Source organism: Hypomesus transpacificus, chromosome 22 (genome assembly GCF_021917145.1).
Source record: "Hypomesus transpacificus isolate Combined female chromosome 22, fHypTra1, whole genome shotgun sequence".
Lineage (NCBI taxonomy): Eukaryota > Metazoa > Chordata > Actinopteri > Osmeriformes > Osmeridae > Hypomesus > Hypomesus transpacificus.
Window position 1 is genome coordinate 7,894,244 of NC_061081.1, and position 13,235 is coordinate 7,907,478.

Sequence of the window (13,235 nt, forward strand, 5' to 3'; positions counted from 1 at the left end):
TTCAAAAGATTAAAATATTGTATTGTGGACAATATAACAGCCTACCAATAAACAAAAAAGAAAATAGTGGATGTAAAGTGAATCAATAAATTGTCATAGTAGTACAGTAGACTAGTGAAATCATTACTACAGTTTATAGGTTTAGGGACCTCTATCCCATAGGGGTCCGGCATTAGAACAGTCCAAGGGAGACATGTTTGCAAGTAAGTTTTTTTTCTGACAGTTGCTCTGAGGGTTTTTGTATACAGGGGACAAACTGTACCCTGGCACACCTAACCTCCAAACCTTCCGAATAAATCAACTGGATATTGTCTGGAGAAACATAACAAAACAGAGAGAGCATCAACAGGAAATAGCAACAGGAACAGGCTTGGTGTTACAGCTGTGGTATGCCGTATAATCCTGTTGCACGCTTGTTTCAAAGCTTCCGAGGTGTCGCTAGAAGTGGAAAGCCACTTTTGTGTCTGGGAGTAGTGTGAAAATGCTATAGGCTGTTTGATTTTAAATAAGGACAAAGCAGGCAGCAGACACTAGGGAATCATAATACGTTTGCATGACAATCAGCCCAGACAATGAATGCCTGGAGAAACTGTGGCACACAACATGATACCCTAGTTTCTAAGCCGTGCAGATAAGGTGACTGTTTGGAATGTCAATATATTCTTAGTTAAGACCACAAATTCACTGAGACCTAGTGTGACAAATGGATGTCCCTGGAGCATTGTTGAGGAAGCCATCTTGGATGTGTGTCTGAAGCGTGTCTCAGTCATTCCTCTCCTCTCTTACGCCGAATAAGATCATGACGCATGAACACTCACAGCACTTTTATACATACTTTAGCAAAGAAAGACAAATGAAGGCAAGCAAAGAGAGAACATTAGCTTTTATTCTGGCCAAATCAACATTTGTTTAATAAGTTAGTCAATAGAGCATTCTCTTTTACAACAAAGACCCATTACACTGCTAGAGTAATGGGAAGTTCTCCTGTGAGAGAGGCCAGTGATTCAGCACATCCTGAGGAAGATCTGTAAGAAGGAACTACGTGTGGACAACAGGACATTCAAGGAATGCAGAGGCTTCATGGACAAGCTATCAACCCCCTCTGACTAACACAGGCTTCAGTGTGTGTTTGTGTATGTGTGTGGAAAGAGAGAAATTGTGGTGGTGGTGGTTGGGGGGTAAAACAGACAGATCAGATTATATTACATCTGGATTGAGATTTTAAATACATTGTTAACTTGTCATCACCAAACGATAAAAAAAAAAAAAGATTTGTAAAAAAAGAAAATCAGCAATCAGCCTACTTGGTGCAGCAAATCTCTCTCTCTCTCTCTCTCTCTCTCTCTCTCTCTCTCTCTCTCTCTCTCTCTCTCTCTCTCTCTCTCTCTCTCTCTCTCTCTCTCTCTCTCTCTCTCTCTCTCTCTCTCTCTCACACACGCACACACACACACACACACACACACACACACTTGTCATCTCATTCCACGCTCTCATTGCTCTCCACTTGTAAAGAGTAAAAAAGCTGCGCGGAGAGGGGAGGGGTTGAAACGGTTGGACCCCATTGTCCGTCAGCCGGTGCGCTGTGAGCCACGTTCCGCCGAGGACCTTTTCGATGTGTTGAAATCAGAGCTGGAAAACCAAATACTTATGAGGCGTATGGCGAATCGTTTCATGTGACAGATATCTAAAACTGCATATCAACGGGTCAGTGGTGCTTTAATTTCTTTCTCGGTGACACTTTCAAGACACTTTTGAAATGGTGTAAGATATTTACCGCAACGCTGTTGCGCAGAAGCAGTGGCCGTTCTACAGGGATTACTCTTCATAAGGTGTGTTGTCTGCTTCGAAGCGAAATGTGTAGTTCGGCAGACAGCGAAGGCGTGCATGGGGATTTGATTAGAATGTTTTCCGCTAAGCATGACCAGCAATTTTAGAGTTTGTAGATGATGTACTGCTGTAAACGTGCATAGCTGGTTACAGAAATGAAAGACGTATCCTTTCATCACCCATGAGGAACATAAATCACAGTCACACGTTTCTCTCTGGTATCTTATTACTTTCTCAGCAACATTGCAATTGGCAAAGAGATCAATTCTGTCCTGTCAATGTGGGGCGTAATTCATGGTAAGCTTCTCCGGTATTCAATAATACCTGGAAGTTGGTGGCCAATTCCGAATTTTGTGATTTAAAGCAGGAAACATGAGACTGTGGGAAAGGCTCCAACATGAAGGACACATGACATGTAAACATACTGTATCAAGGGATGAGTGATGCCCTGTAAAGGTAGGAAGAGAATATACAGATTTTCTGCACTCATTAAAAGGTAAACAGTCATCACCTCCTCTGTACAGCTACAGCCACAGTTGCATCTCAGTCCTTACAGGTGTACCGGTGTCTCTGAGGAATGTGACTAATCTGACTAATGTGTCTCCTTCTGACTGTCTGCTCTGTGATGTAGAATGTTGTGAGTCATTGGTGACTAGTTCAGCAATTTCATTTTCTATTGATAAGATGTGCGAATATGTTTTTTTTCATGACAAGCAATTGATACATACTTGCATTGAAGCTGTAATATGGAAGAATCAGTCATCTTAGTGAAAGGGGTACATACAGGGCGAGGGGGAAGTGGGGCTTGTTGCTGTTACACCGTCCAGACTCTTGGTCCTGATCCTTCAGTTCCAGGAGTAACCTCTCCCCTCCTGCCCCCCAAACCTCCGAGCCAATCAGAGAAGGGTTTAAAATGGTCTCCTGTTGACAAATATAGACCCTGACTGAAACTATGTCAGTGTGTGATATGCTCGTCTGAGTTCTTACTGTTTTGTTGAGAACCACCACCTGCATGGTCTAAAGAGTGAAACAAGTAACGATACTGGTAAGGCGTGACAATGACCACGAGGCTGGAGTTAGTGTACTCTAGATGTTTTTTGGGGGGAGTGTTTAAAACCCATAAACCATTTGAATTGTGAAGTATACTCCGCACTCCACCTAGAGACTCACTCTGCTTATTTTTTTTCACAGATTGTTTGGTTATTAGTGGAATGTTTCATCCTCTTTTTAGCTTAAATAATGCTTACCCATACAGATCTAGGCTAAAGGATCGTACCCTAGATCCAAAAGGTTGATTGGGATGTTTTGAGTTTGACACTTGAATTGACAATGCTGCATTCATCCATGCCAAACAGCAACATCTGCCGTTGCTCTAACAAGATCTCTTCTTGAATGATGCATCTGAAATCAAACCCGTTCCATTTTATAAACAGCAGGTTTCAACCTGTCGTTAAATTCAGGCTTCAAGGGTGAATGTGAGAGCTACTGTCGCTTCCAGCGCTTTCTTGGGAGGTCCTACCTTTCATTAACTGCGATTCAGTATTGTAAATTCTTGCTGATCTTTGACCAATCTGCTTGTCCATGTTTACTAATAAATCAAGCAGCAGGAGGAGTATATATACTAACTGCAGTCTTCATCTGTCCTGTGTTTACCCTTACCACTCTACGTGTGTGTGGGGGTGTTTGTGTGGGGGTGGGAGGGGGGTAGGTGTGTGTGTGTCTATGACAAGGCTGCAGCAGATGGCCTAATAACAGACACAGTCCCAGCTAGCGCCAGCCCCCTACAGGGTTACTCTTTCAGCCCCCTTTAACCCTACTTTAACAGGTTTAACTTAGAACAGTGCAGTTTTCATACATGAATGGACAGTCAGTCACAGTTGACAGTAGCCATATGCCATTATTGTGACTAAAACATCTGTTGTCTCTGTATTTCTTCCTAAACTCACCTTTAAATAGCTCACAGGCTGATGTGCCACAGAGAATAAATCAATGGGTATTCCAAAGTGTAATTCCCCAAAGATAGAGGAAAGTCGGTAAGGCAATGGATCATTTAGTCCAGTCTCCACCATATAGTCCAGTCTACACACAATATAATCCATCCACATGTCAAGCAAGATGTCACAATATGTGTCTTATCCATCATGGATCTGTGAGGTGAGACATGGAAGTATCTGAGTCTCCAACAGGATCAAATAAGAGCTATACACAAGTGTAGGAAATTACTTTGAAAACTTCAGATAAATTCTTACCCCCCCAAATCCTTCTCCCCAACCCCCATCAAGACCACAAATGTTCAGATCTCCAAAGTCTGAGTGAACCAAAAAACCTAGGGAAATGTCTTTGTGGGCCAGTATCCCATCCTGGGTCTCTGTGTTTGGATATGGCCTGATGGAGTCACACACTAAATGTACTGTATGAGTTACTCCAAGGCTGTCCAATTGAAGTGTGTTTAGGCTGGAAATCAAACTGCCTTACTTGAGAGGTGTGTGTGACGTGTATCATGCCCTGTGTGTTCCCACCTTCATCCATCCCACTAAAGGGTCTGTCATTACCACTGTGTCTTACCCTTTAATCAGAATACATGACTACATACCAACAATGGCCTTCACTGAAGACAACACTGTCGCTTAAACAGCCAAATTAAAGGTCTTTTTGTTTCTGAAAATGGTTCAGTGGTTAAAACTGGTGTCAGAGGAAGAGGGGTGATTAGAAACTGGTAGTTTGCATTTCCAGGGTGCTTAAAATCTACCTGTTGGCTATTCTCTTCATCTCTGCCTTTACCTTTTTTTCAAGACGAAGTTAAGTTAAAAGCTTTGCATCAAATCGTCTTTAATGTACATCACATGTTTGTCTCATGGATTTATTTCTCCTGTAATGTGTTTTTTCTCCAGGGGGAGACAGGGAGCGGATGACAGCCAACCATGAGACCTACCTTCTTATGGCCAACACCCAGAATGACATGGAGGATTGGGTGAAGACCATTCGCAGAGTCATATGGGCACCCTTTGGTGGAGGTTAGTACACACACACACACATGCAGCCAGGCTCTGTACCCGGGAATCATTTCATACACAGTCCGTTTCATTTTTTGTGAGCTAACTGTTTCTTTACCTATGAATGTTTCAGTTCAGTAAGTTGTCTCTGAATTTACAGCATATGTCACATAAGTGTTGGCTTCCACTACTGCCCTATGACAGGCTGTAGTGCCTGTTTGATTGCAATGGCCCTGTATTTAGAGATAGCATGGCAGTGGAGAGTGGAGTGCAGGGCAATCAGAGAGGGCTCCTGGTGCTGCTGTGACTAGATGGAGCTATGCCCCGCTGTGTTCTGTGCAGCCTAGGTTGATGCTGATTGCAGTTGACTGCTCTTCAAAAGCGCGAGTCATTTGTCTTCGATGCCACAGAGAGCTGTGTCACTCCTTGCCGGAGCCCACTGCCTAATGCATGTACACGCACACACATGCATACGCAGGCACACTTGCATATATGCACACACACACACACTCACTCTAGTGCAGGAAACTCTGAGCCTATTGGCTGGTTAATACCCCCAAGGTGTGATTAAAGTCCAAGAGTCCTGCTGGTTGGGTGCAGGCAGGGAGATCTCTAAGCCCCTCTGTGTTTGGACTAGAATAGCAGCAGAGCTGTGCTTCTGTTCTGCTGTCCCCCATGGCTTTGCTGTCATGTTTCTCTGAGCGCTCACTGGGTTGTTGAATTAACCAACAACTCTCTCCTTTCTGCCCGATGAAGCTCTGGGCTTCCCTCTCTCCTTATGCCACATACTCAAGACATGGTACTATTGATCATTTGCAGAGTTAGGTAGAAGTTACCAGCCATGCTAGGAACTATGCAGTTGCGTATGAGGGTTCACAAGGTCATGTTCATGGTCTGTTGTGAATTCAGGAAGCCAGCTGTACTGCACATTCTGACACAGACATGATGTGTGGTCATCCATATACTGAAATATCAGGTTTCTTTGGTGTGGATGATGGTGCATACTGAATTCTGGTCCGATCTTTGTGTGCCAATAATGTCATACAGGTGTGTTACCCAGCTCACCTTCCACCTACCACCCAGGGTGATTCCCAGCCAGACCCTCCCACAGACTGCTCTCTGTCTCAGGGAGATGGAGTTCCACTCATGCAGGCCCTCCATGGCTTTCTGACCATTACCGTGCCATCCCCAGGGTCAGAGGTCAGATGTCAGAGGTTGTCAGATACCACGTCACCAGCCTTAAAGAAGGCTTGTGTTACCGTGATGTTAGTCAGGAGCCATGGAGCTCCTAGCACCTAGCTAGCTCTTCTCCGTCAGTTGAGCCAAGGCATTCATGTGTGGGCCGGCGGAAATCTTATATGTTACTGGATCTTTTATTTTCTTATGGCTCACCAGGTTTTCGTTCTGTGACAAGGAACAAATCAATATCTCTTCTGAGATGTTAGTTTGAAGCTAATTCATTCAATAAAAACAAATTCATAAGCTTAATGACACTTTGTCCTTTGCACAACCGTTTTGCTCTGCGATGTGGCAGAGATGATATAAGGACGGAGACACAGCCAGACCTTTGGGACAGAGCTACCGTGCCTCTGTGCATGTCAGTTCCTTCTGATGGCTACCCTGTCAGAACTGCAGTCCAAGCTCCTCTAATAACCCTGAGCCCAGAGACTGCTGGAGCGCTGGCTCTTCAGAGTGTGTGCCTGGGGCTCACTGACGGCCCATTACTAACAGGCGTGTCCGCAGGAACATGTGTTGTGTCAGCTTTAAGAGAGGTGAGTGGGTCTGGAAATGCCACCACTCATGACATTACAGACGCTTAAAGGCAGCCAGTGTTTCACGAGGACAAGGTATTGTAAGCTTAGTCCCAGAGTGGTTCAACTACATCATCTTTGCCATGTCTATTTTTTTCTAATGGCTGTTTAGGCTTCATAATCTAAGACGATTCTGATGATCTTTCTTATTATGAATGAAGTAAAGACAGTTTCTTTGACCCCATGGCAGTTTTTCTTGTACATGGACGCCGTACCCAACGTGTGTGTGTGTGTGTGCTTAGGCTCTATCAATGTCTGGAGACCGGAAAACTATGCAGATCTAAAGCTTTCAGGAAGGCCAGCCTTAATCCCTTCTTGTACGCCGTCCACATGAGACCCCTTCAAATGGGAATCAGCCTCTTTCTACTGGGACTGACCCAGACAAAAGGCAAGAGGAGACTGGCAGGAAGTTAGAGATGTATGAATCGGTGTGTTGGTAGGAGCTTAGTGGGTGTACGTATTCTCTGCTCCAGTGGGTGAGTTGACTGACCACAGGCTCCAAAAATAACTACAACCAAGAAACTATTTTAATGAATCAGATGATTTGAACTTCTCTCAATTCACTTTGATGTCCTTTCCAGCTTAAATTCACTGTAGCAGTCTTCCTATTTATATGGTGTGACCAGCAGCTCTATAGGTTGGTCAGTTGGTCAGTCCACAAAAGTGGCCATTGGTGGCCACAGTTTGCATTCTGTGTGTTTGAAGGTGTGTGTTTGTGTTCATGCTAATTGGCCAAAGGCAGTGTGGAAGTGGACTATATCAAAGTTGTTTAAAGAGGTCTGCTTCCACAAGAGCATTATAGCAACTTTCCAATGTGTCAAGGTCAGCAAAACATATTGATGTGATTTTGCTTCCTTTAATGTGTGATATTTCAAAGTGCTAAACTAATTAAACATTTGTTGTCTGCAAATTAGCAGTATGTATGTAACCATGGTCATAACTGAACCTCAGGCACTTGGTGAGCAAAGCAGATAAAGCCAACAAAACGGAACCAATTAAGTCTGCTATACTAATGTTTTAATGCTGAGGGCTGTTCTAATGTTGATTCCTGTTCTAATGTTGATTCCTATGCTACGCAGGGATATTTGGCCAGAAGCTGGAGGAGACGGTACGCTACGAGAGGCGTTTTGGGAACAAGCAGGCCCCTATGCTGGTGGAGCAGTGTGTGGACTTCATTCGCCTGTGGGGGCTGAGAGAGGAGGGCCTCTTCAGGTTGCCTGGCCAGGCTAACCTAGTCAAAGAGTTACAGGATGCCTTCGACTGTGGGGAGAAGCCCTCCTTTGACTGGTAAGACTCTTAGAGACTTTTATTGTTGAAATTAATCCTCATTCAATGACCAGGCTAATTCGACAGAAGACGATTGACAAGATGTTCTGGAAAATGCCACATAGTGAAGTTGATTGAATTGGGCTTATGTCGTTGGGGAGGTGATTTTTCATGTTAAAAATCGAATTCGTATTTATCCAAATCAAATGTTTGTCCTGATTATATTCGCTCATTTCTGTCTGAGGCCAGTCAGGATGTTACATATTTCTTTCCCACACTAAGTCCTTGATTTGACTGGAAAATAAATGTAGGTATGAGAGTGGGGAGCTGAGAGCTTAGCTCCGAAAACCCAACTGTCACTCCTCTCACTGTATTACCATCTGACAGCCCAGACAGGCGCACACTGCTCACCTGGAAACAGTGTTCATATGCTTGTCACTCTAACTCGGAGGCCCTTTACCCCTAAGATGTGGTTTAGACTGTCAAGTCAAACATTTCTTTTTCTCCTATTGGTGTTGTTAACTTAATCCTTTCCTTAGCCTCGGACAGGATTCATACGGCATGTTAAATGTAAGCTAGATTTACTAACCTACATTTCTGCCATCCCACTGAGTAACTTGAGGAGAAGCTTGCCTTTTCCGAAAAGTCCCTCACTCAACTTTTTGAAAACCGTCAGCTCAATTTAGCTGACTAATCTACATGCTGGCGTGCAACTGTAGCTTCCGTAAAAAAAGAAAAATGCACATGCAAAGCATAGCATTGTATTCAATGTCATCCAACTCATGCCAATCATTGACAGTGCTACAGTGGAACGCTCTACCCATATTCCACATTCCCGTCGCAGGAAAGCGGAGAAGGTTAGCCTAGCTACATGGAGGCGCTAATTGGCCATGTTTAAGTTTAGCCTGTTCTCACACTGGAGGTGAAGCTACTGATAATTTCTGCTGCTGCTGTGTGTTAAACCTGTCAGAGAGGAAAGGTGAAGGCAGTTTCAAGCCTTCCTTCTGAGACACACTAGGGGAACAGGGGCGGGTGTGGTTTAGTGCTCTGTGCTGTAACATGTCATAACTCAGCTCAACCCTTACCTTACCCTGAGCCCCCCCCCACTCCCCCACGCTCTTTGACCCTCATAAATAATATCTGTTTAGGATCTAATCTGTGTGGTCCATCCTCCAGGGCATGACAGGAGGAGTTGTAAATCAAACACACAGGACGCCGTTTCCTCTACCCACTGATTTAAGATCAACTGATGATTGGCCCTTGTTTCTTAAGGCTCAAATGAATGGACTACGTCTCCTCTTCCCCTCATCCCTTATCCATCCCCCGCTCCCCCCACTCTCTTCTGCTAAGTTCCCTGCACGACATCTCATCTCACTCTTTCCACTGATTTGATTAGTTTGGCCTATTTCTTTCTTTTCCTCTTGCCGCCCTCCCTTCTCCGCCGATACAGTACAGTATCTTTGTCTCTCTTTCTCTCTACAGTAATACAGATGTCCACACAGTTGCGTCTCTCCTGAAGCTGTACCTTCGAGAGTTACCAGAGCCAGTCATCCCCTTCTCGAAGTATGATGAGGTCCTGGCCTGCACCAAGATCCTCAACAAGGAGGAGGAAATGGTGAGAGGAGCGACCTCCTGAAATGACCCCCATTTAAAGCTTTTGGTTTTGGGTTCACCGCGTGGTTCACTCTGGAGCCCCATGAAGCAAGAACATTGAATAAAATACCTTCATGGATTAATACAAACAACATGACTCTTTGTTCCGAACTGCAAGCATATATTTTTTTTTAAAGGTTAATTGGGCGTTGTTGTGAATTTGAATGCCATTTGAATTCAGTTTGAAGGTAGAACTAACAGCTTGCGCATTACTGTAATTTGAATGTTATTATATCCACCTTGATGTCAGTTTATTTTCTACCACATTAGACCATAGCATGCCCATTAGTTATTTCCTCTGTGTATTAAACTATGGTGTGTATTCTTTCAGGGAATGAAAGAACTAAAAGGCCATGTGGAAAGCCTACCTCCAGTTAACTACAATTTACTCAAGTACATATGCAGGTACAGTACATTCCTGTACGCAGGCTTACTTGTAACCCTCATAGGTATTGTTTGACAGTACATCTCTCATTGGCATGACTCAAGAGTTTGGTTGTGCTTCCTAGGTTTCTAGATGAAGTGCAGTCCTATTCAGGTGTGAATAAAATGAGTGTCCAAAACCTGGCCACAGTCTTCGGTCCAAATATCTTGAGGCCAAAGCTGGAGGACCCTTTGGCGATGATGGAAGGTCGGCATTTCTCTTATTGAACTCTGTCTGTGCTTTGTATGTCCTAAGACAGTGTTCTGAGTGTGTTCTGGTGTTGTCAGGTACCGTCTTGGTCCAGCAGCTGATGGCTGTTCTGATTGGTCGCCATGACGTGCTGTTTCCGAAAGGTGACGACAGCCCCACAGCACTGGAGCTGTGCAACAACAACAACAATGATCTCCTGTCACCTCGGCGCCTCGGCGCCATGACGACGGGCCAGAACCAGAACGCAGAGAACAACAACACGCCGGCTGTGAGGCAGTGTGTTTGGGAGACCCCCGAGTCGCCGCACCGCCAACAAGTCGACAACGGCTCGTCACGCCCCTCTAGCCCACGTAACGGCTTCATGGGCATCACTGGCCGCTTCGAGCAGACCCGCAGCCCACCACTGATGGTGAAGAAGAACCCGGCCTTCAGCAAGGGCAGCGGCATCGTCACCAATGGCTCTTTCAGCTCCTCTTCCTCGTCGGATATCACACAGGAGAAGAGCCAGACCGTGCCAGCAGGGGGCGCCCTACAGGTCCGCCGCACCGGCACTCTGAAGGGCTCGGGCACCAAGATGGGCACCAGCGGAGTTCCAAATGGAGGGGGGGCTGGCGGAGTTCGCATGGGTGTCTCCAGCACAGATGTGGTTAATGGGACTGTGAACGGACGGAATGGGCTATGGGTGCCCAATGGGTACGTTACACTACGGGACAGCAAGTCCCGGGACTGCCCGGCAGGAGAGCAGATGAGCCAGAACCGCCTGTCGACATACGACAATGTCCAGAACCAGCAACAGCAGAACCAGCAGCAGTACCAGCCTTGTCTAGTCAGCAGTAGCGAGGACAAGCAGAGTGTCGACAGTGCCACCTGGTCTACGTCCTCCTGCGAGATTTCTCTTCCCGACAACTCCACCTCCTGCCGTTCCTCCACCACCACCTGTCCAGAGCAGGACTTTTACGGGTGCCACTATGAGGACCCCCTACTCCTGGACGGGGCCTCCCAGGATGAGGCCCCCCAGCCAGGGGGAGGGGACAGGGAGCACCAGAATGAGAATGGAGGAGGGCGGGGCAGCCGCGCCACCAGCAGCAGTGACAACAGCGACACGTTTCCTGTGAGCAACGGAGCAGGAAGTCACAGTGCCCTGCACAGCTTGGTGGCCAGCCTCAAGCAAGAGATGCAGAAACAGAAGTTGGAGTATGAAGCAAGGATCAAAAGGTACTATACCTCAAACTACAGCTTGTACTTAACGAATGCATGCACAGTTTCTGTGGCAATCAAATGGGAAGGGAATGGGAGTCAAGAGTTCTCTGGGTTCTAGTGATGTCATTGCAAGTGTCAAGCATGAAACAAACAACCATTGTCTTTTAATTAAACCACTGTTTAAAATAATATGAAATACTTGTATCTGATATCACCCTGCAACAGAAAACTAAAGCTTTCATAGGACTTCAGAGGAGAATGTTGTTGTTCTTTCCCTCTTCTCCCAGTGTCTAGTGCACCATACTCCCAACACACCACACATTTACCTATATGCAAATCCCACGTTAACCCCAAAGGCTTACATATTTAACCAGTCAGCCAGTGTGGTCCCACCTTTTATCCTGGTTTCCACATTTTCCAATGTGTCGTTTTCCAGCTTGGAACAGCGTAACCTGGAGCTGGAGACGGAGATGGTGGGTCTGCACGAGGAGGTGGGCCAGGAGAGGAAGAAGTACACCATGGTGGAGATCAAGCTGCGCAATGCAGAGCGGGCCAAGGATGACGCCGAGCGCAGGAACCAGATGCTGCAGAAGGAGATGGAGCAGTTTTTTTCCACCTTTGGTGACCTCACCACCGACCCCCGACCAGACCGTGCCAACACGATCTGGATTCAGTGACGTGGTGAGGGGCTTCACCTTCTCAGTACAGGGTGTGAGGAAATGCCCAACAGGCCACACGGAGGAGATGAGGGTCAAGTGAGAGCTCGAGAAAGAAGCCAGCGGGGAGGGACTTTGGGGAGTCGGTGTGTGTGCTGCTTTGCGGGACAGCTGCAGGACATTGAACGATGCAGACTGTGAAGGTGACTCTTTCCATACATAGGGCAACGTTTTGCTCCCGCTCTTGTGTAATGCCGCTATCAAAAATATAACGCTCCGAGCATTTTATATTTTTCATGGCACCTAAGTTTGCGTAGATTCCGTAAATGGGCCAGGGAGAGTATGTGTCCAAAGTTTGGAGTTGCGGTAGGTGTCATGAGGAAGAGCGGTGCATTGGAGAAGTGCTGCTTCTCCTCCCAAATGGCCTCTTCATCAGCTTACACAACGTATTTTCTTTCCATAACCATAATTCAAATAAAGGCCATCGATCAGTCAACCAAGCACATACATTTATAGAGCAATATACGTCTATGAAAATCGCAAGTGTTTCCATTGCGTACATGTTTATGTGGTTTGCACCTGGAGAGGTTGAGGCAGGATAGCGTAGGCAGGATGTCAAAACAATAATAAAATCATCTTAAAATAACCACGGCTGAGGCAGAGGAGATTACGGTACCACAGGACTGGAGCGGCTTTGGGACAGAGCCAGGGTTCGAATTACGGGGGGGCTTGGGGGGGTTTGACCCACCTAATTAAGACTTGGACCCCCCCCAAAAGAGGTCAAAACAACAGGTTGGGGGGTCGATAAACCCCCTGCCCCCCCCCCCCCCCCCCCGATTGTCATTGTATAATTTGCATTCTGGACATGGCTACCATGTGACAATAATGTTCTTTTGATTTGAAGTGTATTTATTATTCAGGCATGTCAATTACATAAAGCCTCTTACTTTATCAAACTTTAGACGAAAGTGTTACGATAGGGCGTTAGCTGGTACCGCGTAACCTTTTCTGGTTTTTACGCGCCCATGGACTACTCGATTTATGTAAAAATGTTCTAGAGAGAAAGTATAAAGCTGGAAGATATTTCCTGCAGGGACACAAGCTCAGAACCTCATCAGCTACCAGCCATAAACTGCTAAGACACTTCATAGAAACAGCATATTTCCTCTAATGACCCAACCCAATTTGATCTACC

General features: G+C 45.8%; 1 protein-coding gene across 4 annotated transcripts in view; it reads left to right on the forward strand.

Moving 5' to 3' along the window:
- arhgap24 (Rho GTPase activating protein 24) overlaps positions 1 to 12,854 on the forward strand; it is a 53,149-nt gene extending 40,295 nt beyond the window's left edge. For 2 of the 4 annotated variants that reach the window (XM_047045711.1, XM_047045713.1), the window contains 7 exons: positions 4,719 to 4,841; positions 7,711 to 7,918; positions 9,380 to 9,512; positions 9,882 to 9,955; positions 10,060 to 10,181; positions 10,262 to 11,399; positions 11,821 to 12,854. In XM_047045711.1, coding sequence (XP_046901667.1) covers positions 4,719 to 4,841; positions 7,711 to 7,918; positions 9,380 to 9,512; positions 9,882 to 9,955; positions 10,060 to 10,181; positions 10,262 to 11,399; positions 11,821 to 12,061 — 2,039 coding nt within the window. In that variant the 3' untranslated portion in view covers positions 12,062 to 12,854. Of the gene's footprint in view, positions 1 to 1,480; positions 1,705 to 1,792; positions 1,830 to 4,718; positions 4,842 to 7,710; positions 7,919 to 9,379; positions 9,513 to 9,881; positions 9,956 to 10,059; positions 10,182 to 10,261; positions 11,400 to 11,820 lie in introns of those variants that run through there. The other 2 variants (XM_047045715.1, XM_047045714.1) reach the window with 2 other exon arrangements.
- Positions 12,855 to 13,235: the final 381 nt, after the last annotated feature.